The 26,152-nt window shown below is 49.0% G+C and overlaps 3 protein-coding genes across 3 annotated transcripts; 2 read left to right on the top strand and 1 right to left on the bottom strand.

Annotated features, from left to right (window-relative positions):
* Positions 1-4,069: 4,069 nt before the first annotated feature.
* On the top strand, positions 4,070-5,017 carry LOC116500133 (olfactory receptor 49-like). Its single transcript, XM_032205047.1, has one exon. The coding sequence runs from the start codon at positions 4,070-4,072 to the stop codon at positions 5,015-5,017; it is 948 nt and encodes a 315-aa protein (XP_032060938.1).
* Positions 5,018-11,894: 6,877 nt separating this feature from the next.
* LOC116500132 (olfactory receptor 14C36-like) lies at positions 11,895-12,851 on the bottom strand. The gene has a single exon (XM_032205046.1). It carries the CDS (start codon positions 12,849-12,851, stop codon positions 11,895-11,897), a length of 957 nt encoding a protein of 318 aa, XP_032060937.1.
* Positions 12,852-20,678: 7,827 nt separating this feature from the next.
* Positions 20,679-21,656, top strand: LOC116500131 (olfactory receptor 14C36-like). The gene has a single exon (XM_032205045.1). The coding sequence runs from the start codon at positions 20,679-20,681 to the stop codon at positions 21,654-21,656; it is 978 nt and encodes a 325-aa protein (XP_032060936.1).
* The last annotated feature ends 4,496 nt before the right edge of the window (positions 21,657-26,152 follow it).

The raw sequence follows: 26,152 nt of genomic DNA, 5'->3' as shown, positions 1-26,152 counted from the left end.
TGGCATAGCAGTTGGATCAGTAAAGGAGCCTGCAGCTCCCTCACTATGTGGCAAGCCACACGTTTGTGATTGTGGCTCCACAGGGCTCTTCAAGGCCTCAGAGATTGCTCGCCAGGTGCCGAGCAATCCCACTGCAACCTTGCCATTTTTAGTTGCAGAGTCCCACACCTTGACCTCAGTTTGGTCCCATATTTCAGGCTCACAAACTGTCCAATTGTTAATAAGGAGAATGAGCTGTAAGGTTACCAGGACAGTCTTTGTTCCTAAGGACGTATGATTCCCCATAATGCGCAACTGCTTACCAGCGAGAGGCAGTTGTGTGCACAGGTCCACTTCTCTCAGCTCGAGCTTCTCTCCAGCTCCAGTGTGCCTATTTCCAGCGACTTTCTGTATGAGCTTCTCTGAGCAGTTTGCTGAGTCTGGCCGAACCTACCTTCATGTGCCTGTTCCCGTCCTGGTCTCCGTTCTGCCAGCCTGTTCCTCTTCACTTCTTTTTCCTGCTTCTTTATTGATGTAACTTCATCGTGCTGCCTTCTTTTTTATGTTGAGGGCAGGCTCCCCTCTTATACCCTTCTCTCCACAGCAGTTCTTTTCAAAACAACTTTTCATTGGTCAAACAACTTTGAATGTAGCAACAGCAAACACCCAGAAACATCCATGACTTAATGGCTGGAGAACAAGAAACCAGCTGGGGAACAAGAAACAGGAGACTGCATGGAGTCTCCTGAATCACCCTCCTTTGTTCCCTCTAAACTCTTTTATATTCCTGATGGCCTCGTCGTTAAGAGTCTAATGTTATCTCAATCACGGGGTTTTCCAACCCCCATGGCCACATTCCTAAATCTCGCCCTTCTTTTTTAATATCAACCATTTTCTCGACACGAATTACCACTCCATATATAACATTACCATGTATATATTACCATATATTACCAAGTTTTTCTTGTATATTGAACAATATCATGCATCTTTCTTGTAACATATCAAACAATAACCTCTCACACACAAAAAAAATAAATATAAACAGCACCTTTAATGAGTACCTTAATCAAATCAAGTGCCTTCAATCAAAACTCAGGGGTGAATAAATAAAACTTTTACTCCTTTCTTTACCCCATGTCTCAGAAACTTCCTTACAAAGGTTCTGGTTTGCTCAGTGTCAGCTGGCAGCATCCTTCCTCAGCACAGAGGAGAACTGAAACACAGGGCTTCTTTAGCCCACCAGAGATCACAATTCCAGGACTGTCTGCTTCTCAACTTTCAGCAAACACAATCCACACAGATCCTTGCTTGATGAACACTTTAATTGATGAGGATATTTCTTTGGAGTTTCACAGAGACAACATTTCTCTGAAGTCTGTAGCTCATCAGATAAGATTTCTTCCAGATGAGAAAGCCAGGTGTGAGACTAGAAGAGGAAAGGAAATTCTCTTAACCCCCACCATGAGCAATAGCCCAGGCGCAGCATGGACAACCAAGTTGCCAACGTACTGAGATGATGCAGCCCACTGGGGGCAAAGGAATTAGATGTGAAGGAAGGGGTCCAGCTGGAGGAGAGGTACCATGCAGATGAGAGCCTGCAAATAAAAATAGATGGGATAACCCAAACATTGGTTTCTGGGATCATTTCTGATACCTTTGGTTATCTGAAAATTCTGCATGGATCAGAAAAGCATGACATAGGCCTTAAAGGTGACTGTCCCCCATTTCAGTAGCTGCAGGAGGTAGAAAATACATGGACTGGGACAGATGCTGTGCACTTCTTTCCTGGGTGCTTACAAAAGAGTGTTCCTCTTCCTTGACCATCTCCACCAGAATGAGGAGTTCATGTACCAGGCTTGGACGTGAAGCCTGTGCACTAGTGTGAGACTCCTGAGACAGACTGGGATACATATCTCTTGTCTTTAGCAGCAGCAGCACAAACAACTGTGCCCAGTGGGTCTTCCTGTCCTGCATTTCCATTCAAGACAGAGGTAGCTTTTAAACTAAAAGAGGGTAGTTTTAGACTGGATATTCAGAAGAAATTGATTTCTCTGAGGGCAGTGAGGTACTATAACTGGTTGACCAGAGAATCTGTGTGTGCCCCATTCCTGGAAGTCATCAAGACCAGGTTTAATGGGGTTTGATCAACCTGGTCTGGTGCAAGGTACCCCTGCCTATGGCAGGGCAGTTGGAACTAGACGTTGTTTTAGGTAGCTTTGAAACCAAATCTTTCTATGTTTTTGTGATCTTATGATTAATGTGACTGACCAGACTTGTTTCCCATCACTGCCTCCCATGCTTTTTTACCCTCGTTGTAGGGGAAAAGGTCCTTGACCAGATCCCCTCAGTGCTTAGCTGCCTGTCAGTTCTAAACCACAACATATTGCTGTTGGTGACTGGGCCAATCTTCAGCTAAAACAATTACAGCCAATGGATTAATCTGAATAAGTTTTCCAGATGAAGCCAGTGCACAGATTCCCCTTTGCCAGTCTAGAGGCAAAGAGCAAGGCAGGTTGTTTGGGGTCTAAGAGCAGCCCAAACCCCAGGCTGAAATGTCCATGCAAACATGGTTGTACTCCCCACTTCTGAGCTTCCCATTTTCCTAAGTGCACCCATTCTGCCCTGGGACAGGTCCTGAGGGGACAATACAGCCCACTGAGAAACTACTTTTCTGCCTCAAATCCATCATCTCCTCCTCCTCCACCCTTGCATTTTGAGGTGTTCTCTTTTTGTAGTCATCTGCTCTGATCCTTTCTATTTCTAAACACACAGGGAAAGGTGAAGGAGAAAAGGTCTGTTTTATTAAACAAGTTTCTCTCTCTCTCTCTCTCTCTTTATTTATTTATTTATTTATTTATTTATTTATTTATTTATTTATTTATTTTCTGTTAGAAGAGTAGTTTGATTTACAGAAGAGAATAATTTACCAAAATCATCAGACACCTGAGACTTCAGTAATGAGTTTCACCTACTTCACTCCTGGTGCCTGTGAGAACTTGTTCTCCCGAGGCTCCCCCAACAGTCAATGGAGACAAGAGAAAGTGCTTGTGTCTGGGTCGTCCCAGCCTAGAACTGTCATGACAAATAAAGGTGAGGAATCTCTTTCAGATGCTCTTCTCTCTCTCAGCATTGACAGGATAGGAGTAAGTTAAATTGCTCAACCTGAATGATATAACTTTTAGACAACTGAAATATACACCTGTATGGTAATACTTGGCACTTTGTTTTTTCTAGGCGCTTCCTCTTTCTACATCAAGGACTGTCCTTAAGCTTTCAAAGATGACAAATTTTTTTCCACCTCTCACAAAAGTAAGGCAGTTAGGTGAGGCCTTTTGATTGTATGAGAGAAGAGCAAATGTTTGGAAACAACTGCATTTCCACACAGAATGAGGTCAGATGCGTCTCTGTGACAGATCTGTTTCCACTGACCTGGTGGGACCATAATGAATTTTGACTTTAATTTAGAGTACTGAAAAAAGAAAGCTACACTTGCTACTTGTATTCCATCTTTCCTAAAGAAACAAAGGAAGATAATGTAGAAGAAAACAGGACATTACAAAAGAGGTACTTGAAATTTGCTTAATTTGAAATCAAGCAAGGGATCCCCAGTGGTTGCTAGTCCAAAAAGGGTGGATACTGAAGAGGAGAGATAATAAATTCCAATGTACATGTTTGAACTGATGATTTAGCTTATACATAATAGAAAGCATTTATGCAGGACATGAAATTCCCTTTGGAAACACTGGTATGATGGATGCTTGCAATTCTTCTGAGTGGAATTTCACAGGAATAGAGTATAACAGAGTAACAATCCGTTCTTAGCCCTGTGTTTTTGTAGCGAGAATCATTTGTAGCTGATGGACAAAGGTGGAAAGAAGACAAGAAATTCTCAGAGAATTCTGCATGATATGTGAAACAGAATAGTCAGGGTGTGAGGAATGTGCAAAAGAATCTGTGTGTGTGTTGTATAGGAAGTCTGCAAGCAAGGCAAGAGAGAAGGAAGGATATAGCCTTCTTTCCAGACCATGAAATTATTGGACTTGTTTTTGCCATGTTCCTACGTCAACAGGATGAATGGAAATTGGGTATGGGAACAGGCAATGGAACTGTCGTTACTGAATTAATCCTTATGGGCTTCTCAGGTCTTGATCAAAAGCTACGGCTATTTCTCTGCCTGGTCCTTCTACTCATGTACCTGACAACGGTGATGGGGAATGCAGCCATCATTTTCCTGTTGTGTGTGGATAACCGCCTGCAAACCCCCATGTACTATTTCATTGGCAATCTGGCGTTCCTGGAAATCTGGTTTACATCCTCCACAAGCACCAAACTCTTGGTGATTCTGAGCTCTGGCAGGAGAACAATCTCAGTAGGCAGATGCTTTGCCCAGTCCTCCTTCTATTTTGCCCTGGGTGCTGTGGAGTTTGTTCTCCTTGTTGTCATGTCCTTTGACCGTTACGTTGCCCTCTGTCAGCCTTTGCGCTATGCTGCCATCATGAAGCATCAGCTCTGCATCCAGCTGGTTGCTTCTGTTTGGGTCATGGGCCTCACATTCTTGATTTACCGCCTGGTGTTGCTCTCCAAGCTCACTTTCTGTAGTTCGAACAAGATCCAGCATTTTTTTTGTGACAACACCCCCTTATTCCAACTGTCCTGCTCTGATGTCACCCTGCTTTGGAAAACAGACGCGGTTTTCTTATTGTTTATTGTGCTGTCTTCCTTGTGTCTAACTCTGGCATCTTACACAAGTATCTTCTTCTGTATCCTACAAATGCCAGCAGCCTCTGCAAGGAGAAAAGCTTTTGCTATGTGCTCTTCCCATCTCACCACCTTGGCCATTGTCTATGGAAGCTGCATTGCTCTCTACGCACCCTCGTCAGGACATGTTTCTTTGGAGACCAACAGCATTGTAGCTTTGCTGAACACTGTCCTGTACCCATTCTTAAACCCATTCATCTACAGTCTTAGAAACAAGGCCGTGATGCTGGCCCTGAAGGAAGCCATGGTCCGTGCAACAGCACAGCTTTTCGCCTAACCGTGATGCATTTCTGAAGAACAATTTGAGTTCTCTGCTGTCATATCTTATGTAATACCACAATCATACATATATGACCTCCACATGCAGATGCCTCCAGAGGATTATGTTCTTGCTGGATTATGTTAGGCTGTGTGATAAGAAGAACATCTGCAAACAAAATAAAGGCCTAAGGAAATGATGTCAGGATGAACAATTCAGTTCATGCCCTGCTCTGACTGCTTCCAGGCCCATCACAGGAGAGTCCTCAGCTCAACAAAAGCCCATCTCGATGAGCCCAGAGGAGCACAAAGCACAATGGCAGGTGGGAATCCAAGTTACTGGCTCCTGTGGAACCAAGATCTTGACCCAGCTCCTTCCAGGACTGCCTTGGGAGAGTTGTCACCCCACTGTCCAGGCAGAAACCCATCCAGATGCATCACTGGCAGCAGCTCTCCACATCACCATTTGGAGTAATGGGATTGCTGCCAAGGGCTGTAGGTCATCTGATGGTTGTACATAGGGGTAAGTACAGCAGCTGGACTAGAACCAGGGCATCAGAGGGCCCATGTGTCATTGTAGTCAGCAACAGGAGAGATGGGAGTGTGTGGACTTAATGTGTGTGTGCCTGTTTCTTTGTGAGTTTGTATGAGATTGGGGTGGTGTGTGCCAGCAGCTACAGTGGGGCTGCACCCACGGGGGCTCATATGTCCAAGTGTCTTCAGCTGGGCAGACTGGGAGCCAGGAACTTGTCCTGGGTAGGCTGAGTATCTGATCCCAGCTGCTGGAGGGATCTGCCTTGCACACATGCACATGAACATGCATTTGTGCACACAAGCACTTTGCATTTCCCAATAATGGACCTCCATCTTGCTCAGCCAGAGCGGCAATCAGGATAATGCTGCTGATGTTTGTGGCTGTGTGAATGCTGAGTGTGCCTGCCTGCATTCACCTGTGTCCTATGTCATTGTGGACTGCACTCTGCTGCTAAAGGGATTGACAAAAACACATTAGTAATATCAGTCGTGGCATAACTCTTGTCTGGCTTTGATTCTAGTTCATATTGGAGTTCTACCACATCTAACGCTGCAGCACTCAGTAGTGGCATGATTTCATTCAGGCCATGATAGTCCATTGTTACTCTCCACTTTTCGTCAACTATTCACACTGACAATATGGGACCATTAAAGGGTGAGCAAGTCTTACTGATCACTTCTTGTCTCTCCAGTCAATAAATCAGCTCATGAATGTGAATCAGGGAGTCTCAGTTAGTGCAATATTGCTCCCTGTGCACCACTGGGGTAGTGATCAGCATCTGCTGCTCTTTGACCCTCAGCAACCCCACAACAGAAGGGTCCTCCAAGAGACCGGGCAAGGCAAAGAGCTGTTTAATCTCACTGTCTTAAGGAGGCTGCACTTCAGCCTCCAAAACAGTTAACTGTCAGGATTCGCCTGTCACTCCAGAGATAAAAATGAGTTCTGCCCATTTGTAGCTGGATGACATTGCAGTACACCTTGCACTGGTTTCCACTTGAGCCTCATACTTCTGTGGATCTGATGTTTCAGGCCATCGAACCCACACTGTCCAATAACCTCAGTTGTCCCTCCACCCGATTGGAGGCAGAGCACCTCTAGTCCTTGTCAGAGTATTCATGGAAATTGGAGCAGCAATTGTGGGTAAAACTACAGAGTGGTATGTTGTGTGGACCCACCATATCCCCTTTCTTGAGCAGAGGCATGTTTACTCCTAATAGTTGAGGTACTGGTTCATACACGTAGAGGGAAGGTATATGCTCTTTGAGTTGGTGGACCTCTTGGGAAAGTTTCTCCACAACCAAGACACAGGCCCATAGTGCAGAAGAAGTGCCTGCCATGACCATGCTGCATCTAAGGGGATCTACTTTTCATTAGGGCTATCTGCACAAGAAAAGTTCTAGAAAAACAGACCATAGAAAGATAAATACTGTAAAGGAGTTCATGAGAGTTCTGGGAGATGGGGCAAGTTTCTAACTCCCTGAAGCTCATACAGCAACTGGGCAAAATAGAATCATAGAATCATTGGAGGAGAGACCTCCAAGGTCATCTGGTCCAACCATGCCCCTACTCCCAATGTCACCCACTAAATCATGTCCCTAAGCACCAGGTCCTAGCTCTCCTTAAAAACCCCCAAGGACGGCGACACTACTGCTTCCCTAGGCAACCCATTCCAATGCCTGACTATTCTTTCTGAGAAGAAATGTCTTCTAATTTCCAAACTAAACCTCCCTGGAGCAACCTGAGGCCATTCCCTCTAATCCTATCAGTAGTTATCTGCAAGAAGAGGCTGACCCCCAGCTCCCCACAACTTCCTTTTGGTAGCTAGAGAGAGCAATAAGGTCTCCCCTGAGCCTCCTCTTCTGCAGACTAAACAACCCCAGTTCCCTCAGCTGCTCCTCATTAGAATTGTGTTCCAGACCCTTCACCAGCTTTGTAGCCCTTCTCTGGATATGTTGCAGGGCCTCAATGTCCTTCTTGTAGTGAGGGGCCCAAAACTGAACACAGTACTCAAGGTGCAGCCTCAGCAGAGCAGAGTACAGGGGGATGATCACCTCCCTGGTCCTGCTGGCTGCACTATTCCTGACACAAGACAGGATACCATTGGTCTTCTTGGCCACCTGGGCAGACTGCTGGCTCATGGTCAAGTGAGCATCAACAAACACCCCCAGATCTTTTTCCTCTGCACAGCTTTCCAGACGCTCTGCCACAAGCCTGTAGCATTGCATGAGGATGCACTTAGCCAAGTTGAACCTCATCCCATTGGCCTCTGCCCTTTGATTCATCCTGTCCAGGTCACTCTGAGGGGCCTTCATACCCTCTGACAGATAGACACTTCTCCCTAACTTGGGCTCTATCCCTGCTCTGGCCTGTCCTTTTGTCCCACACATGGTCCCAGGGCCCCACTGTTCAGGCACAGCACAGGGAAGGGTGAGGTCAGGGTGGGCAATGGTCCCCAAGCACGATCCCCACTGCAGCCCTTGCTTCCCTTTCTCTATAGCTCTCCCCTTCCCCCTGTGCCTGATGCCTGCCTTGCCCTGACCATGTCCCACGGGGGATTTCACAGACATCCCTGCTCTGGAGTCTGAAGGTTTCTGGTCCAGGGAAGACATTGAACAGGGTTGGCCATTCCCCCACAAAGGCAGGGAGCTGAAGGTGAGGATGGAGGTGGCCTGGCAGCAAACCCCAGCCATAAATCGGAGTGAGCAGCCAGTACTAGGAACAGCCATCGCTAAGGCTGGGGATGACAAATGTCACGGGCCACCTTCCCATGCCAATCATTCCACCAATGGCCCAGAGTGACCACCTGCCTCCTGCACTTGCGTGTAACTCCTGTCCACGAGCTCTGGCTCCGCACCACAAATCCCCTGCTGTGAGTCCTCACCCAGCATGGCCACACAACTCAGACAACATCTGAGTTTTCCTCAGGCAGGACAGGATCTGTCACTCCTGTCCCCTTCCTGTGGTCCCTGAGGTCCCCAGAGCTGGTGGTGATGCTCTGCAGGGCCTGGTTTAAAGCCATTTCCTCTTGTCCTGTCAATAATGGCCTGAGGAAAAAGTTGTTCTCCATCTTTTTTTATAAGCCCCTTTAAACATTGGAAAGCTGTAGTGAGGTCACCCCAGAGCCTTCTCTTCTCCAGGCTGAACAGCCCCAGCTCTCTCAGCCTTTCTTCACAGGAGATGTGCTCCAGCCCTCTGATCAGCTATGTGGACCTCCTCTCGACACAGGCTAACCGACTAACATCCTTCTCGTCTTGGGGACACCGCACTCCAAATGAGGCCTCACAAGGGCAGAGCAGAGGGGCACAATCGCCTCCCTCATCCTGCTGGACACTCCTCTGTTGATGGAGCCTGGGGTGCAGTTGGCTTCTGGGCTGCAAGTATGCACTGCTGGCTAATGTCAATCATTTTGTCCACCAGAACCCACAAGTCCTTCTCAACAGGGCTGCTCTCAAGGAGTTCTTCTCCCAGTCTGTCCTCATGTCTGGGATTGTCCTGGCCCAGGTGCAGCGCCTTGCACTTGGACTTGTTGAACCTCTTTAGATTCATATGGGCCCACTTCTCAAACTTGCTCAGGTCCAAACAGATATCATCCCTTCCTTTTGTTGTATCAACAGCTCCACTCAGCTTGGTGTCATTGGCAAAGTTGCTGAGGGTGCACTTGATCCCACTCTCTTGTCTACGTCACTGATAATAATATGAAACAGTGCTGGTCCCAAGACAGGCCCTGAGGGACACTACTCCTCACCAGCCTCCACCTGGACATAGAGCCATTGACAGCAATTTCATAGAGCAATGACCTCCACTTGATAATAAAACAATTTCTTCATCCTGTTCCTGACCACAACATTGGAAGAAGAACCCAACGTCCAGGCACCAGCACTGAGGAAATACCCTTTTATTAAAGAGATGTGACAGGGGAAGAGAGCTGTACCATAACACTAGACACAGGTACAAGGGTCTCTGGGTCAAAAAGAGTGGGTTTAGGCCACTCTGCAGAAGTGGAGTGAAGGCAGACAAATAAGATTATCACGGAAAAAAGCAAAAAGACCATCAGTTTCTTGAGACAAATTGGAAATCCCTTGTGAAGAGACATGTGCAGCTTATTGCTGCTGAAGGACTACTGATTGACTCAGCTTCTTCAGTGCATCCTTGAGCTCCTGGTTCCTCATGCTGTAGATGACAGGGTTCACTGCTGGAGGCACCACTGAGTACAGCACTGTCACCACCAGGTTCAGGGATGGGGAGGAGATGAAAGGGGGGTTCAGGTGGGCAAATATGGCAGTTCTGGAAAAGACGGAGACCACAGCCAGGTGAGGGAAGCAAGTGGAAAAAGCTTTGTGCTGTCCTTGCTTGGATGGTATCCTCAGCACTGATCTGATGATCTTCACGTAGGAGAAAAGAATAAAAATAAAACACCCTGAAGCTAAAGAGAGACTAATCAGAACAAGCCCAACTTCCTTGAGGCAGACATCTGAGCAGGAGAGCTTGAGGATCTGGGGAATTTCACAGAAGAACTGGTCCAGGGCATTGCCTTGGCAAAGGGGAATGGACAATGTACTGGCAGTGTGCACCATGGCTTTGAGAAAGCCACTGTCCTGTTGAGGAGTAGCCCTGATGAGAAGGACCTGAGGGTGCTGGTTGAAGAGAAGCTCAACATGAGTCAGGAATGTCCACTTGCAACCCCAAAAGACTACAGTATCCTGGGCTGCATCTAAAGCAGAGTGACCAGCAGGTTGAGGGAGGTGATTCTCCCTCTCTACTCTGCTCTTTTGAGACCCCACCTGGAGTTCTGCAACCAGCTCCGGGGCCCCAGCACAAGAGACACATAAGATTTTGGACATAGGACTTAGAGAGTGGGACCATAGCAGAGCCACAGCAATAATCAGTGGAGTGGAATACCTCTCCTGTGAAGGCAGGCTGAGCCAGTTGGGTTTGTTGAGCCTAGAGAAGAGCAGACTCTGGGGGGAACCTTCTTGCCTTCCAGTACTTAAAGGGAACAAGTAATATGGGGAAAGACTTTTTCCAGCTCCAACCAATTTGTGATTCAGTCATTCTGGAATGTCTTGCAATGTCTCTGAGAACTTTTCTGTAGTATCATTGCACCAGCTGTACTCCAGGTTCCCAAGGGCAGAGACTCATTTTGAGAATGACACCACTCACTGTGTAACCTTGAGGAGCAGGGATTACAAACAGCGGCGAGGCCTCAAAACACAGCATGGTCATGCACTCTAACTCCACAGTCTAGCTCTTTCTTCCCTGAGTCAGAAGGGACCTCTGGAGGTGTTCACTACCATAATCTTCTCTGAGCAGTTATAGCTTTACGGTAGATCAGGTTAGTCAGTGCTTTCTGCAGCTGGGTATTGAAATGTCTGAGCCCATGACCCAGTGCTGATCCACAGTAGCTGTTCCACCATTACAGACGCTGATGCCAGCAGGAAGATGGAGCTGGTCAAATTTCAAAGATTAGCTCCCCTTGGGTAGTGGGGAATGGCCGTCCTCACACTCCCCACATGTGGTCCCCAAGCTGCTGCTACTGCTGCGCAGAACAACCAGGCTGTGGTTCTGTATCAGACAGAGGTACTTCACGAAGGGAGAAATGAATCACTCCACAGCTTCCCTTCCCTCTGCCTGCTGGATGCCCACTCTCTTCCCTGAGATTGCGGAGTCACAGGGTCCCTGAAATACCTGGGTTTAGTTCTTTCACTGTGGCTGAGCTCACAGTGGGAGATCTCTCACTTTCAGAGGGGCTGCAGTCACTGCCCACACCAGGCTCCAGTGTCCCTGGAGGTACCCTGGGCTCTGCATGCAGCTCCAGATTCCCCTCCTGAAGGACATCACCTATGAATCACATGTGGGAATGGCCCTGGCTATGTAATGCAGTGACCATTTGCTGACTCTGCTGTCAGCAGACACCCATGGGTGAGTGTTAAATCTAGTCCTTGGTCTCTGACAGGTTACAATGCAAAAATGAGCTATTCCCTCCTGAACTGAAGCAGGAACAGATCCTTGTGGGGAGCAATTTTTTGGGCCTATTCTTGACACATTTTTTGGGAGAAGGAAGTCCCAGCCTTCAGGCATTGCATGGGGTAATTCCGTTTTATTACTGAGATGTCATGAGAGAGTCTTCACTGACTCACAGTGTTAGGTGCACATCTATACAGCCTACTAATGGGACAGAACAAGTTTGTTCGTTCACAGCAGTAGGGGGAATCCAAATATTTATGTACAAATGCAAGGAACAGAAGCAGTAATAATGAACCACCCCCCCCCCCAAAAAAAAAAAAAAAAAAAAAAGTAATTAATAATAATAATAATGAGTACAAAGACAACACAAGCTTGGAAGGAGATTTACTTGTATTCATTATTGGACAGTGAAGGGATCTTTATAAGTACTGGAAAACATTCCCCAAATCTGTCTCCTAACTGCACACTTGAGCTCCTTGTTTTGCATGCTGTAGATGAGGGGGTTCAGAGCTGGGGGCACCACGGAGTACAGAACGGCCAGCAAAAGGTTGAGGAATGGAGAAGAGATGGAGGGGGGCTTCAGGTAGGCAAATATGCCAGTGCTGATGAACAGGGAGACCACAGCCAGGTGAGGGAGGCATGTGGAAAAGGCTTTGTGCCTGCCCTGCTGCAAGGGGATCCTCAGCACAGCCTTGAAGATCTGCATATAAGACAGCACAAGGAAAACAAAACACCCAGATAATAAACAAGCACTAACCACAAGAAGCCCAGCTTCTCTGAGGTACGCATCTGAGCAGGAGAGTTTGAGGATCTGGGGAAGTTCACAGAAGAACTGGTCTAGGGCATTGCCTTGGCAAAGGGGAAGGGAAAATGTACTGGCAGTGTGCAGCACAGCATAGAGAAAAGTACTGCCCCAGAGAACTGCTATCATGTTGACACAAGTTCTGTTGGACATTATTGTACCATAGTGCAGGGGTTTGCAGATGGCAACATAGCGGTCATAGGCCATGATGGTGAGAAGATAAAACTCTGCTGCGACAAAGAGAATAGAGAAAAAGACCTGGGTAGCACAACTTGCATAGGAAATGGTTGTGGTATCCCAGAGGGAATTGGCCATGGCTTTGGGAACAGTGGTGGTAATAGTGCCCAGGTCAATGAGAGAGAGGTTGAGGAGGAAAAAGTACATGGGGGTGTGGAGGCGGTGGTCGCAGGTTACAGCAGTGAGGATGAGGCTGTTGCCCAGGAGGGCAGCCAGGTAGATGCCCAAGAAGAGCGCGAACTGCAGGAGCTGCAGCTCGTGTGTGTCTGCAAATGGCAGGAGGAGGAACTCAATGGGGAAGGTGCTGTTGGACATTTGCAGCCTCAGGACAGGACTGGCTATCCATGGAGGAAAAAAGCAGAGACAAGTTAGAGAGACTTTTCTGAGCAAGATTCACACCTCCCACAGAAATTACCCTTCCCTGATCTGAATGAGGAATGAGTCAGCTTATCTCCAACCCTCCCAAGTGGATGACAGGCGTGTCTGACGGTTTAAAATGAAGCTTGGGCACCTTGTTCCCAAAAAGATGCCCTCAGGGCAGGGCCCAGCATTTCATGTCAGAACAGAAGCTTACACACACCTGCACCCCAGACAAGAGAGTAGGAGACCCACACACAGGTGGAGAAATAAGAAAGAATATCACAATGCTCCGACCTGCAGACAGTCAGAAAGGCAGATGGGTATGCAGGGAAGCCTTCAGTTTAAAAAGCTTGCATGCCACCTTTGGAAGTGACACTGCACAGCAGGTACTCTTAGTCTCATTCTTGTGCATCACACTGCAGGACACCGGCTCCTCTCCTCTCTGGGAGGTCCATCTGAGGAGGAGGTGGCTCATGCCCTAAAGCCCCTGAGGGCAGAGGCTGTGCTGGGTGGCAGAGGAGAGCAGGGGGTTGCTGCAGAGAAGGTGCCTGCACTGCAGGCCTGGCAGGGAGTGTCTGAATCCCCCCCTCCCTTGGTGTTTCAGGCAGCAGCTCCCTCTCCATCCCTGCCAAGGTCTCTGATGCCTGGAGCTGTCTCTGCTGGCAGCTGCTTCCCTGTCCCCACATCTCCTCCCTGCCATTGCTCACAGACCCCATTCAACCCGCTGTGTGCTCAACTCTGTCTTGCAGACACCGCCTGTCCCTGTATAACTTTCAGGAATATCTCCATGTGTTCAGTGGCTAAGGAGTAGCACGTACCTATCAAGAGCTAAGAAGAACTGGGCTCTCAGGGTCTTCATCAAAACGTAGAAATAAATTCCCATCTCCCACTGCCACCCAGGAAAGCAAGAGGAGAGAAGTCGAAATGCAAACACCTTCCCTTCAAGAATTCCTTGCTCTGATCTTCCTCCTGAAGAGTCTCCTACAAAATACCCTAGGAGTGCTCTGGAGCCTGACTCATAGAGCAGCATCTGGACAGGAGGAGAGTCCTGCTGAGTTATGGAGTTCCTCATAAACCTACAGATCTCTTTCAGTGTAATGATCTTGGAGCTTGTTTTACTAATACAAACCTGACAACTTCATTATGATCCCCCTGACTGCCCTTCAGGGAAGGAAATTTAAAGCACAGACTCCAGAGAGTCTTCCCTTCAGGTAGTCCCTGCCTTGGTTTTCACTGTCAAGAATATCCCCAAAGATGTAGTGGGGGTGCTGTGGAGCTTTGAGAAGCCTGTCCAAGGCAGAAGCATCTGGACACCAGCAGGACCCTGCCCTACCCTGTCCTGCCAGGAGGCTCCTTCCACCTGCAGCTTCTACCTGCATCTCTCTGGGCAGCTCCCCAGGCAGGCTGAGTGCTGAGCCTCCCAGGCAGCAGAGGCCCTGTCCCAGCACACAGCCCCTGGGGCACAGCAGGGACCCTGCTCTGCACCACAGCCCTTGGCACCTCTGCCTGCACACCCAACAGCCAGCCCTGAAAGAATAAACTCTCAAGTCCTCTCCTTCTGACAGTTTTCACAGGTAAACCCTGCTCTGGACCTTGTTCTTCTCCTCTTATCCAAAGAAGCTCTGAGAGTCCTCATGAAAGATCCCATAGGCTGCAGGATTTGCCAGCAAATCTGGAGATGGCAACAGGAACAGCAGTTGCGTTGCCCTGCAGCCACAGACTTACCCTGTTCAGGACTGTGAAGATTTCTTCTGCAGTCAGCTCTCAGCATCCCCCCTCCACACTGCCTTTAACATCTCCTTCCCTTCTCTCAGGAGCCCTTGTCCCCTGCAGGCAGTGCCCCCAGCCCTGCTGCACTGTGCAGAGGAGCTGCTCCTGGGCAGAGCTGTCTCTCTGCAGTGCTGCCCGCTTGCCAGGAGCTCCCCTTGGGCCCAGGAGCCCAGGATCCCAGCTCATCAGCACAGGGAGCTCTTGACAAGTCCCTGGGCCTCCAGGGGAATCAACTTTGAAACAAACTGAAATGAGAGAGGGAGTTAGGAGAATACAAGTTATTGTATTCTAACTTTTTAGAGAAGAAATATTATTAAAAAATTATTAAAAACTATTACTAACTTTTTAGAAAAGAATTTACTGGACTGGGGAGAGGACAGGGAGGTGTGGAGAGCTGGGGAGGCTGAGCTGGGTTGGCCTCCTGCAAGTGTCAGGGAGGACCACCAGAGCAGGGGCTGGGCTGGGCCCCTGTCATCTAAAGACTGCATGTGGAAACATAAGTCTGGATGTGTGGGAGGCCTTCTGAAGCATAAGCTGGTTGGCAGGCAGAGTACCCGAGGGATTGTGCAGGACATCCCCTGCACCCACTGCTCCTGGGTGTGCTGGAAAGAGGCCTCCTGAGCACAACAGCTCCTTGTAGCCCTGTGGATGCTGGCTGTGAGGTCACTTCTGTCCCAACACCTGGCTGGCCAACAGCAGGGAGGCAGTGCCTCTGAGGTCATAAAGGCCTTCAGAAAGCTGCCCCCAATAGGGTGAGTCCTTTGGGGAGGCCAGGGAAATGCTGGGAGAATAAAGGTGAGAGATTTGGGGGAGGTAACAGGGACTTGGCTAAGAGAAAGGAAAGATTCTGAAGAAGAGAGAGGGGTTCAGGTAAGGCTACTGCTGCTGCAACACTTAGTGGGAATAAGTTCATGTTAGATCCTGACAATATTTCTAACAAGTAACTGTAAACCCTAGGCCTAGCCTTAAGCACTATCTCTCATCCTGAAATGAATCCTCTGTAGTAATCACCAACCTCGAACCTTACCCTGAAGACAAAGACCATAACCACTTAGACATTACCACTTACCGTTTTTTACCCCATTGCTCACCATAATCCACAGCCCTTAATTCCTAGCATTAAATTGCCTTAACCCTAGCCCTCACCCAGGCAGAAATAAAACCATAACCAAAAATCCAGCCTATAACCTAAACACTGAATGGGTTGACAAAGCAGAACACCAAAGCCTCCCCCTAAGTCTCTGACCAATCCCTAACCTGGAAGGCAAGGTGTAATCCCTAGACCTTCACCTGAACACCTAATCCTCAAATCCCTCATTTCTGGACTTTAATAATGAAAGCAAAGTGTCTGGCTGTGGAGGTGACTCTGAGGTCACTTTTGCCTCTGGAGCTGATAGGCCATCAGCAGGAACATGGCTGGGCAAGGGACTGGGAGCAGGTATGTGGCTTGGTTGTGTCTATCTGAGGAGCTGAAAGGCCTGCAGGAAGGCTATATTGCTTGGAAGATCATGGAGAGGTTCCTTTTGTCTGGTCAGTTGACTGGCCACAGGAAAGCTGATAGGTTGGGATGCCTGTGTGAAGGATGGTTTCTGAGATGTTGGAACTTCCCTTTGTCACAGAAAACTTACCCTGATCATGGTGAGAGAAAACTTGCTAGAAATTGAGGCTTGGATGATGGAGACAGGGCATGAGAGGGAAGATATATTGCTGAAAGGCTAATGCTTAAGTGTCAGAGGTCACCTGGAGGGAATCTGTTGTCCGTCCATAGCTTTGTGTTTCAGGGCACAGCTAGAGAGGGTACATGAATCATCAGTGAAGGCAAAGAAATGCTAAGCTGAGAGCAGAGTAGGAAAACAAGATGCATGTTTTCAGCCTGCATGGAAACTGGGATGGGTGTGGAACAGCATAGGACAGCCAAAGGTGGAGATGGACAAGGACACTGGCAAGAGTAGACTTAACCAGGAAAACCAAGGTCTTGTCCCCTTGCCTATTGCAGGTTTCTCTGCCACCAAGGCCTAGGAGGAGACATGTTGTCCTATTAGCAATGGGGGCTCGTCACCTCTTTGCACCTCCTGACAAAGGCTAGGAGGTATCACACCATTGTCTTTCACTTGGCACTGCATACTCCACGTCCCACTGTCTGAGGAAGAGCCTGGAGCCTCACATGAGGGACAGGACCTCTCTGCCCAGAGCTGGCATCAGGGTTTGGTCTTTATGCTCGATGAACCAAAGCCAGCATTCTCTCAGCCTCAGAGCCACCTCCAAAGTGCCTTGGCCAGCCTGTAATCATGACCTCTAATTAACTCATCAGTCTCCTTTCAGGAGCTGAAGTTGTTGGACTTTGCAGAAGCTATACTTCGGGGTTTATTAAGACACAGCAAGCCCTGAGTGTCTCTTAAGGAGGTCTGGACAGGTAGGAGAAGTCTGACCCTTTATGGACAACTTTGCTCCTCACCTTCCAACCCCACTATTTCTGTCATTGTCCCACCAGGATTTGCATCACTTCTCCTGACATCAGACTTCTCCACAGAAGTCTGCAGTTGCACCTCGTAGATCCCTTGCACCAACTCCCTCCTTAGAGAAATGGCCATGAAGGAGACCATGGTGGAGCAGGTGGACCTGCACTGAAGAAGGCTGCAGCCTGTGGAGGAACCCCACCAGAGTAGATTCTGGCCCAGAGCTGTAGCCAATGGAGAGGAGCCTACTCAGGAGCAGGTGACCTGGCAGGAGCTGCTGCCCGTGGCAGACCCAGGTTGGAGCAGTGTGCTCCTGAGGGATGGACCCCGTGGTACGGACCCATATCTGGAGCAGTTCTTGAAGAGTTGCTGCCTGTAGGAAGCCCACACAGGATCAGTTTGGGAAAGATGTGATCCCATGGGAGGGACCCCACGTTGGAGCAGGGGAAGAGAGTGACCAAGAAGATCAGAAACAAAGTGCTATAGACTGACCACAGACCCCCTTCCCCTGTTCCCCTGTGCTGCTCGGGAGGAGGAGGTGGAAGATGATAGATGATGGAAAGTGTTCTGGGCTTTCTTTACTTTGTTTCTCACCTCTTTAGCTTGCTAGTAATAGGCAATAAATTTTATAGTCTATCTCCCTACTCTGAGTCTGTTTTGCCCATCACAATAGCTTTTGAGCAGTCTTCCTGTCCTTCTCTCAACCTTTGAGCCCTTTGCATCGTATTTTCTCCCCCTTTCCCTTTGAGGAAGGCTGAGTGATAGAGTGGTTGTGTTCAGCTCAGCTGCCCACCCAAGTAAAACCACCACAGCTTGGAAGAGGTGATCCATGAAGACCAAGCAGCTTTATCCTCTTTGGTCCCTCTTTCCTGAAGGGCTTTGTCCCATGGGACTCTGCAAAGGAGATGCCCGACGAGGCCAAGTCTTCTTTCCTGAAGTCCAGGGTAGTGAGCCTGCTGTGCTCCCTCCTTGCTGCACTTAGCATCCTAAACTGCACCATTTGACAGCCACTGCAGCCCAGGCTGCCCTTGAGCTTCACATTCCCCACCAGCCCCTCCTTGTTGCTGAGAACGAGGTCCAGCATAGCACTTCTCTCTGCTATCAGTGGAAGAAGGAAGGTATCATTAATGCATCACATGACCTTCCTGGATTGACTGTGCCCTGCTGTGCTGTCCCTCCAGCAGATACCAGGGTGGTTGGTCCCCCCTGAGGACCAGGGCTTTTGAATGTGAGGCTGCTTCTATGTGTTTACAGAGGGCCTCATCTGCTGGTCTTGCTGATCAGGTAGCCTGCAGCAGACTCCCACTATAATGTCCCCTGTCCCTACCCTCCCTTTCTCCTGACCAATCAGCTCACTGTCAGATCCTCACTCATCCCCAAGCAGGGCTCCATGCACTCCAGCTGCTCACTCACATAGAGGCCACACTGAACTGAACCAACCGAACAAGCTCCCATGGGTTGGTGGGGCGTGTGAGGGGAGCTTCATCACACAAGGATCACCACATGGATCAAGAGCGTCCAGCTGGGGATGAGATGCTTCACATGGATCATTGCCCCGCACAAGGGTAGCTAGCACCTTCCCATCCCTGCCTGTGTGTCCTATTTGTTATTGGCCATAAACAGAGTTTTCCAGAGGGACTGTTTGCACCTCTCAGTGACAATAAAACTCTGTTAGGACTAACCATAGTTCTGTACTCAGCCTCTCTCTGCTGTTTCAAAGGACATTTGGTAATTATTTCAGTTGACTTCATTATTTCAGTTGACTTCATTATTTCAGTTGACTTCAAAGTATGTTCTGCAGAGGTGACTGTTGCCTTGCAGGAGGTGTCAGCCCTGGAGCCCCAGGGACATCTCAAGGGAGACAAGAAGTAAAGAGGCAGCAAAGCCTAGGGCTGGAGCTATGCTGCTGAAGGCACTGTGGAGGGGAGATGCTGAGAGCTCAGTGCGGGAGAAATGTTCACAGCCCTGAACAGGGTAAGTGTCTGGCTGCAGGACAACACAGCTGTTTTTCCTGGTGCCATCTCCAGATTTGCTGGAAAAACCCACAGCCTATGGAATCTTTCAGGAGGACTCTCAGAGCTTCTTTGAATAAGAGGAGAAGAACAAGATCCAGAGCCGGGCTCACCTGTAAAAACTGTCAGAAGTACAGGACATGAGGGTTCATTCATATGGGGCCGGCTGCACGCTGTGCAGACAGGGTGAAGTCAGGGGTGCCCAGGGCTGTGGTGCAGAGCAGGATCCCTGCAGTGCCCTTAGGGATATTCTTGACAGTGAAAACCAAGGCAGGGACTACCTGAAGGGAAGACACTCTCTGGAGTCTGTGCTTTAACTTTTCTTCCCTGAAAGGAAGTCAGGGGAATGATAATGAAGATCTCAGGTTTGTATTAGTAAAACAAGCTCCAAGATCATTACACTGAAAGAGATCTGTAGGTTTATGAGGAACTCCATAACTCAGCAGGACTCTCCTCCTGTCCAGATGCTGCTCTATGAGTCAGGCTCCAGAGCACTCCTAGGGTATTTTGTAGGAGACTCTTCAGGAGGAAGATCAGAGCAAGGAATTCTTGAAGGGAAGGTGTTTGCATTTCGACTTCTCTCCTCTTGCTTTCCTGGGTGGCAGTGGGAGATGGGAATTTATTTCTACGTTTTGATGAAGACCCTGAGAGCCCAGTTCTTCTTAGCTCTTGATAGGTACGTGCTACTCCTTAGCCACTGAACACATGGAGATATTCCTGAAAATTACACAGGAACAGGTGGTGTCTACAAGACAGAGTTGAGAACTCAGCAGGTGGGATGAGGTCTGTGAGCAATGGCAGGGAGGAAATGTGGGGACAGGGAAGCAGCTGCCAGCAGAGACAGCTCCAGGCAGCAGAGACCTGGGCAGGGATGGAGAGGGAGCTGCTGCCTGAAACACCAAGGGAGGGGGGGATTCAGACACTCTCTGCCAGTCCTGCAGTGCAGGCACCTTCTCTGCAGCAACCCCCTGCTCTCCTCTGCCACCCAGCACAGCCTCTGCCCTCAGGGGCCTTAGGGCATGAGCCACCTCCTCCTCAGCTGGACCTCCAGAACAGGAGAGGAACATGTGTCCTGCAAGGTGATACACAAAGAGGAGGCTAAGAGTACCTGCTGTGCAGTGTCACTTCCATAGGTGGCATGCAAGCTTTGTAAGCTGAAGGCTTCCCTGCATGCCCATCAGCCTTTTTCTCTGTCAACTGTTTGGGGAATTTTAGTATTCTTTCTTATTTCTAAACCTGTTAGTGGCTCTCCTACTCTCTTTGTCAGGGGTGCAGGTGGGTGTAAGGTTGTGTTCTGACATGGACTGCTGGGCCCTGCCCTGAGGGTGTCTTCTTGGGAACAAGTTGCCCAAGCTTCATTTTAAACTGTCAGGCACACTGTCATCCAGTTGGGAGAGTTGGAGAAGGAGCTGACACATTCCTCATTCAGCTCAGGGAAAAGTAATTTCTGTGAGAGTAGGACTGGGTTTTGCTTAGAGATGTCTACTTTTAACTTGTCACTTTTTTATTCTCCTAGAGCAGGTCTGCAAATCCTGAGGCATTAAATGTCGAACAGCACCTTCCCCGCAGAGTTCCTCCTCCTGCCATTTGCAGACACACGTGAGCTGCAGCTCCTGCACTTCGGGCTCTTCCTGGGCATCTACCTGGCTGCCCTCCTGGGCAACGGCCTCATCCTCACTACCGTAGCCTGCGACCACCGCCTCCACACCCCCATGTACTTCTTCCTTCTCAACCTCGCCCTCCTCGACCTGGGATCCATCTCCACCACTGTTCCCAAAGCCATGGCCAATTCTGTGTGGGACACAACAACCATCACCTATGCAGGCTGTGCTATTCAGGTCTTTATGTTCGTTGCTTTTGTCACAGGAGAGTTTTTTCTTCTCACCTTCATGGCCTATGACCGCTACGTTGCCATCTGCAAACCCCTGCACTACGGGACAATAATGGACAGCAGAACTTGTGTCAACATGACAGCAGCTACCTGGGGCAGTGCTTTTCTTTATTCTCTGCTGCACACTGCCAATACATTTTCACTGCCCCTCTGCCAGGGAAATGCCCTGGACCAGTTCTTCTGTGAAATTCCCCAGATCCTCAAGCTCTCCTGTTCAGATGCTTACATCAAAGAGGCTAAACTTATTGTGGTTAGTGCTTGTTTATTATTTGTTTGTTTCATTTCCATTGTGCTGTCTTATGTGCAGATCTTCAGAGCAGTGCTGAGTATCCCTTCACAGCAGGGCCGACACAAAGCCTTTTCTACATGCCTCCCTCACTTGGTTGTGGTTTCCCTGTTCATCAGCACTGCTATATTTTCCTACCTGAAACCACTCAGTATGTATTCCTCATCCCTGAATCTTTCTCTGGCAGTTCTGTACTCAGTGGTGCCTTCAGCAGTGAACCCCTTCATCTACAGCATGAGGAACCAGGAGCTGAAGGATGCAGTGTGGAAACTGATGACTGAGTATTTTTTTGCTAAGACAAGCAATAGACTGCCTGTCTTCTTCTGTATCTCACTCATAATTTAGCACAATACAATATGAAGAAATTTGATTGTTCATCCCCTTCCATTTCATTATCTACCTTTCTCCTATGATTTCAGCCTCTGGTTAAATGAGGATCCAGGATCTCTGAGTCTTTAAATAAAAGAATAGATTCTGAAGTGTCTTGCTTGCCTGGGATCCTTTCTTGGAGACCCGTGTGAAAGCTGCACTGGCACTTGACTGTGTGCAGAGATGAAAGGAAAAAGAGTTCTGGCACAGCAGTACTGTCAGGTTGTTCCAGGGTTTGGTCTTTCCTGAGATACTCTCTTTAACCTTCAACATTCTCCTTCAGAGATCTCGTGTTGCTGTGAGGACTCATTGCTCTTGTCACTTGCTCACTGTGCTGCTGTGGAGCAGTCCTGTGTCCACAGGTAGGACAGGCCAGGGGCACTTCTCTAACACAGCTGACTCCGTACCAGCATCTCCAGCATAAAAGGGGATCTGCTGAGGGCAGTGCCTGAAGGATCAGCACTTCTCCCAGACCTGCTCTCATGGATATTGCAAAGGGACGGACTCAAAGGAGTCTCCTTGCTTTGTTTATTTCTCTTCTATGAGTCTCTGACTCTGAAGAAGGCCAGCTATCTGTGTGCACCCTCCATGGTCAAAGAACTACTTGTGTGGCAGACAGTCAGTGGCAGTGCCTCCCACCAGCTGGCTCTGCCTTCCCAGCCTGACCAGCATGGCCCTGCAGAGTGCCCCCATGGCCCCGCACACCACAGTCCCCTCGCTCTGCAGAGCAGCACCGCCAGCTGGGGGGCTGTGGGCAGCATGGGCAGGAACTGCAGGAATGGCTGCTCAGGCCAGCCCAGACGTGCTGGGCTGGGGCAAGGCTGTGTGGGACATGGGGTGTCTCGGGAGCAGAGCTGGCACTGTGTGTGTGCAGTGGTGCTGCCTGAGGAGCCCCAGGGCCAGCAGTGTGGTGCTGTGCTGGGGAGTGGGGCTGGGCTGGGGGTCTGCAGGATGCCTGTGGGAGGGGAATCTCCTGCAGATGGCAACAGCAGAGACACTGTCACTGACCTCCACTCCTCCATTTGATGCACAGGGAGGTGTGGAGAGCTAGGGAGGGGCTGGGCTGGGTTGGCCTCCTACAGGAGTCAGGGAGGAGTAGCAGAGCAGGGGCTTGTCTGGGCCCTTCTTCTCTGGACACCCTGGGAGATCCTGCCCCAGGACAATGGTCCCAGAGCTGCCCCTCACAACCACCACTCCCAGCACTGGGCTCTCCTCCCACCTCACAGAGTTTATTGTTCCTCCAGCTATTGACACTAAATGACTACATCAGGAGTCCATGTTTGCCTTGTCCATCTGAGACTGCCCATGGTGTGCGCGTGGTGAGATGAATCTGAGTGAGCCCAAGTGCCATCAGCTCTTTCCGAAGGGTTCCATCATGTGCAATGGGACAGACAGAGTCTCAAGGTCACTTCTCCTTAGAGCTGTGGTCCCCTAGGAAACCAGCTGACTAAAGCAATGGTAGTCATTATAACTTTCACACTAACTCCTTCTCTGAAGAGTTCTCAACATTTCCCTAAAATATATATTCAGTTCTTCATTCACTTTTCCACACAGAGATAGCCATTTCTTCATTCACTTTTCCACACAGAGATAGCCATTCCCTTCAGGATTCCCTGCAGGAACTAAAGGCAGCATGACTTTCGATGTGGGGAAGACCTTCTGAAGCATGAGCTGGTAGGCAGGCCTACCAGATCATGAACAAACTTGAGGGATTGTTCAGGGCATCCCCTGCACCCACTGCTCCTTTGGGGGGGGGGGGGGGGGAGGAGAGGGGCTGGGAAGAAGCCTCCTGAGCACAACAGCTATTTGCAGCCCTGTGGATGCTGGCTGTGATGTCAGTTCTGTCCCATACCTGTCTGGCCAACAGCAGGGAGGCAGAGACTCCGAGGTCATAAAGGCCATCAAAAAGCTGCCTCCAACAGGGTGACGTATTTGGGGAGGTCAGGGGAAATCTGGAAGAATAAAGGTGGGAGAGTTGGGGGAGAGAAAATTGGCTTGGCTAACAGAAAGGAAAGATTTTGAAGAAGTGACTATTGTTCAGGTAAGGCTGATGGTTCTGCTATACTCATTGGGAAAATATTCAGGTTATGCCTTGGTAATATTTCTAACCAGGAACATTAAAGCCTAGTGTTACCCTAATTACTGTTCTTCACCATGGAAGGAATCCACTGCTCTAATCCCCAAATTCAAATCCTACCTTTATCAAAGAGTCCCAAGCACATCACCCACTACCATTAGTGTTAACCAATAGATTACCCTCATCCCTAGCCCTTAATCGCTAGCATTAAATTGCCATCCTTAACACCAACCCTTGTCCTGTAACAAAGCACATAATGTAACCCTAACCAGAGATCTAGCTCATACCCTAAACACTGACTGTCTACCCAAAGCACTACACCGAAGCTTTCCTCTAAGACACTGCTCAACCCCTAACCTAGAAGGTAAGATCTAATTCCTAAACCCTGACCTGAGCAACTAAAACCTCAAATCCCTCATTCCTGCACTCTTATCACAAAACTGAAGCGGTTTCACCCCATGAGGCTAAGAAGGGCTTGAGAGGTCCTGCAGCGATTGCTTGGTCTTGGAGGAGGTGACATGGATCTGCTCAGGTCATAGGGCTCAAAGAGGAGATGGATGGGGATTTTCTGCTGAGGTCAGCTGTGCCTCAGGATCTCAGGAGGCAGCAGGAGGCCCATGGCTCTGCAGGTGGGTGTCAGGGCACTTCTGACTGAGGACATGATGTGCCACCTTCAGAAACATGGCTGGTGTATACTTGTATCATTGTGGCTGTCATATGTAACAGAGGAGGCACTGACATGAAACTAGTGTAAATATTTATTTCAAGGTCAGTCCTACCCTAGTACCTAACAGAGCTTGCACACAGGTGTCTGCTGTACATCAGAGAAGCTGAAAGCCCATCAGGAGGTGCATGGACTTGGAGGATGACGGCGACCTTGCTTTCATTTCTTAGGTGCTGGGCCTCAAGGAGCGTGCTGGGTTTGGATGTTCTTATAGAGTGTCGATTGTGCCTTAGAAACTCTGACTGCAGCAGGAAGCAATCGGTTTTGGTGGGTACTGTGAGACCACTTCTGCCTCTGGAGCTGAGAGGCTAGCAGCAGGAGCACAGCTGGGCAAGGCACTTGGAGGTCCCATATTTCTGAAGTAGCTACCAGGTCAACCCTTATCTCCTGGTTCCAAATGGGCTTTTAGGCTCACATCTCCCAGTGTCTCTCACAGGCCAGCAGAAGGCACCTGTCTGGCATGGTGCTTGTGTGATGCCCTCTGCCCAAGTACCTGAAAGGCCCATGCAGAAACTGCCTTGGCTGTGGGTTGTCAAATGTCTTGTGCCTAAGTACATGACTGGGGTGCAGCAGGCATGCAGCTTAGTTGTGTCTATCTGAGGAGCTGAAATACCGTGAGGAAGGCCACATGGCCTGGAAGATCATGGTGAGGTTTCTTGTGTCTGGTCAGCTGACAGGCCCCAGGAAGGCTGATGGGTGTGGATGCCTGTGTGAAGGATGGTTTCTGAGTTGTTGGAACTTTCCTTGGTCATGGGAAAAAGCATCTGAGAAAAAACCTGCCTCAAAGGGAAGCTTTGGGTGGTGGGGTGGGGAAGAGAGGGAAGATAAGGTAGTGGAAGGGATGTGCTATGTCAGAAGTTACCTGAAGGGAATCTGTTATGAGTCCATGGATTTGTTTTTTAGGACACAATTGGAGCAGGTACAGACATCAATGAAGCCACGGAAATGTCAACATGGGAGCAACATGGGAAAGCCAGATGAATGTTTGCATTCAGGGAGGAGGAAGATGAGGATGCCGAAAAATCAACAGTAACTACCCAAAACCTATACAAGCGTGAGCTACAAGATGTGCGAAAAGATTTTGGTCGCTGTATAGGTGAGCAGCTTGTCACCTGGCTGCTCTGATGCTGGGACACTGGAGCCAATTGTGTGGAATTAGACAGCAGGGAAGCCAGACAACTGGGATCCCTTGCTAGAGACACAGGCATTAACAAAGCAATTGCAGATGGAGCACAATCTCACAGCCTCTGGAGGCGTCTCCTCTCAGCTGTGAGGGAAAGGTATCCCTTCAAGGAAGAACTTTTATGTCTACCAGGCAAGTGGACCACTGTGGAGAAGGGAATCCAGTACCTGAGGGAATTAGCCGTACGGGAAGTGATTTATGAGGATTCAGACCTCAGACAAACATCCAAAGATCCAGATGAAGTCAGGTGTACATGACCCATGTGGCGGAAGTTTGTACAGAGTGCACTATCATCATATGCCAGTTCATTGGCAATAATGGCCTGGAAAGATGATGAGGAACCCACAGCCGACGAAGTAGCTAAACAACTTCGGCAGTATGAAGAAAGTCTCTCCTCTTCCTTACAGGCCTGCGTCTCAGCTGTGGAGAAACTTTCTGAAGAGTTCCACGAACTCAAAGAGAATCTGTTTCCCTGAAGGGAAACAGGG

The sequence above is a fragment of the Aythya fuligula genome, chromosome 31 (assembly GCF_009819795.1).
Source record: "Aythya fuligula isolate bAytFul2 chromosome 31, bAytFul2.pri, whole genome shotgun sequence".
Lineage (NCBI taxonomy): Eukaryota > Metazoa > Chordata > Aves > Anseriformes > Anatidae > Aythya > Aythya fuligula.
Note: the sequence above shows the minus strand (reverse complement) of the source record. Positions and strands in the feature narration are given on the sequence as shown.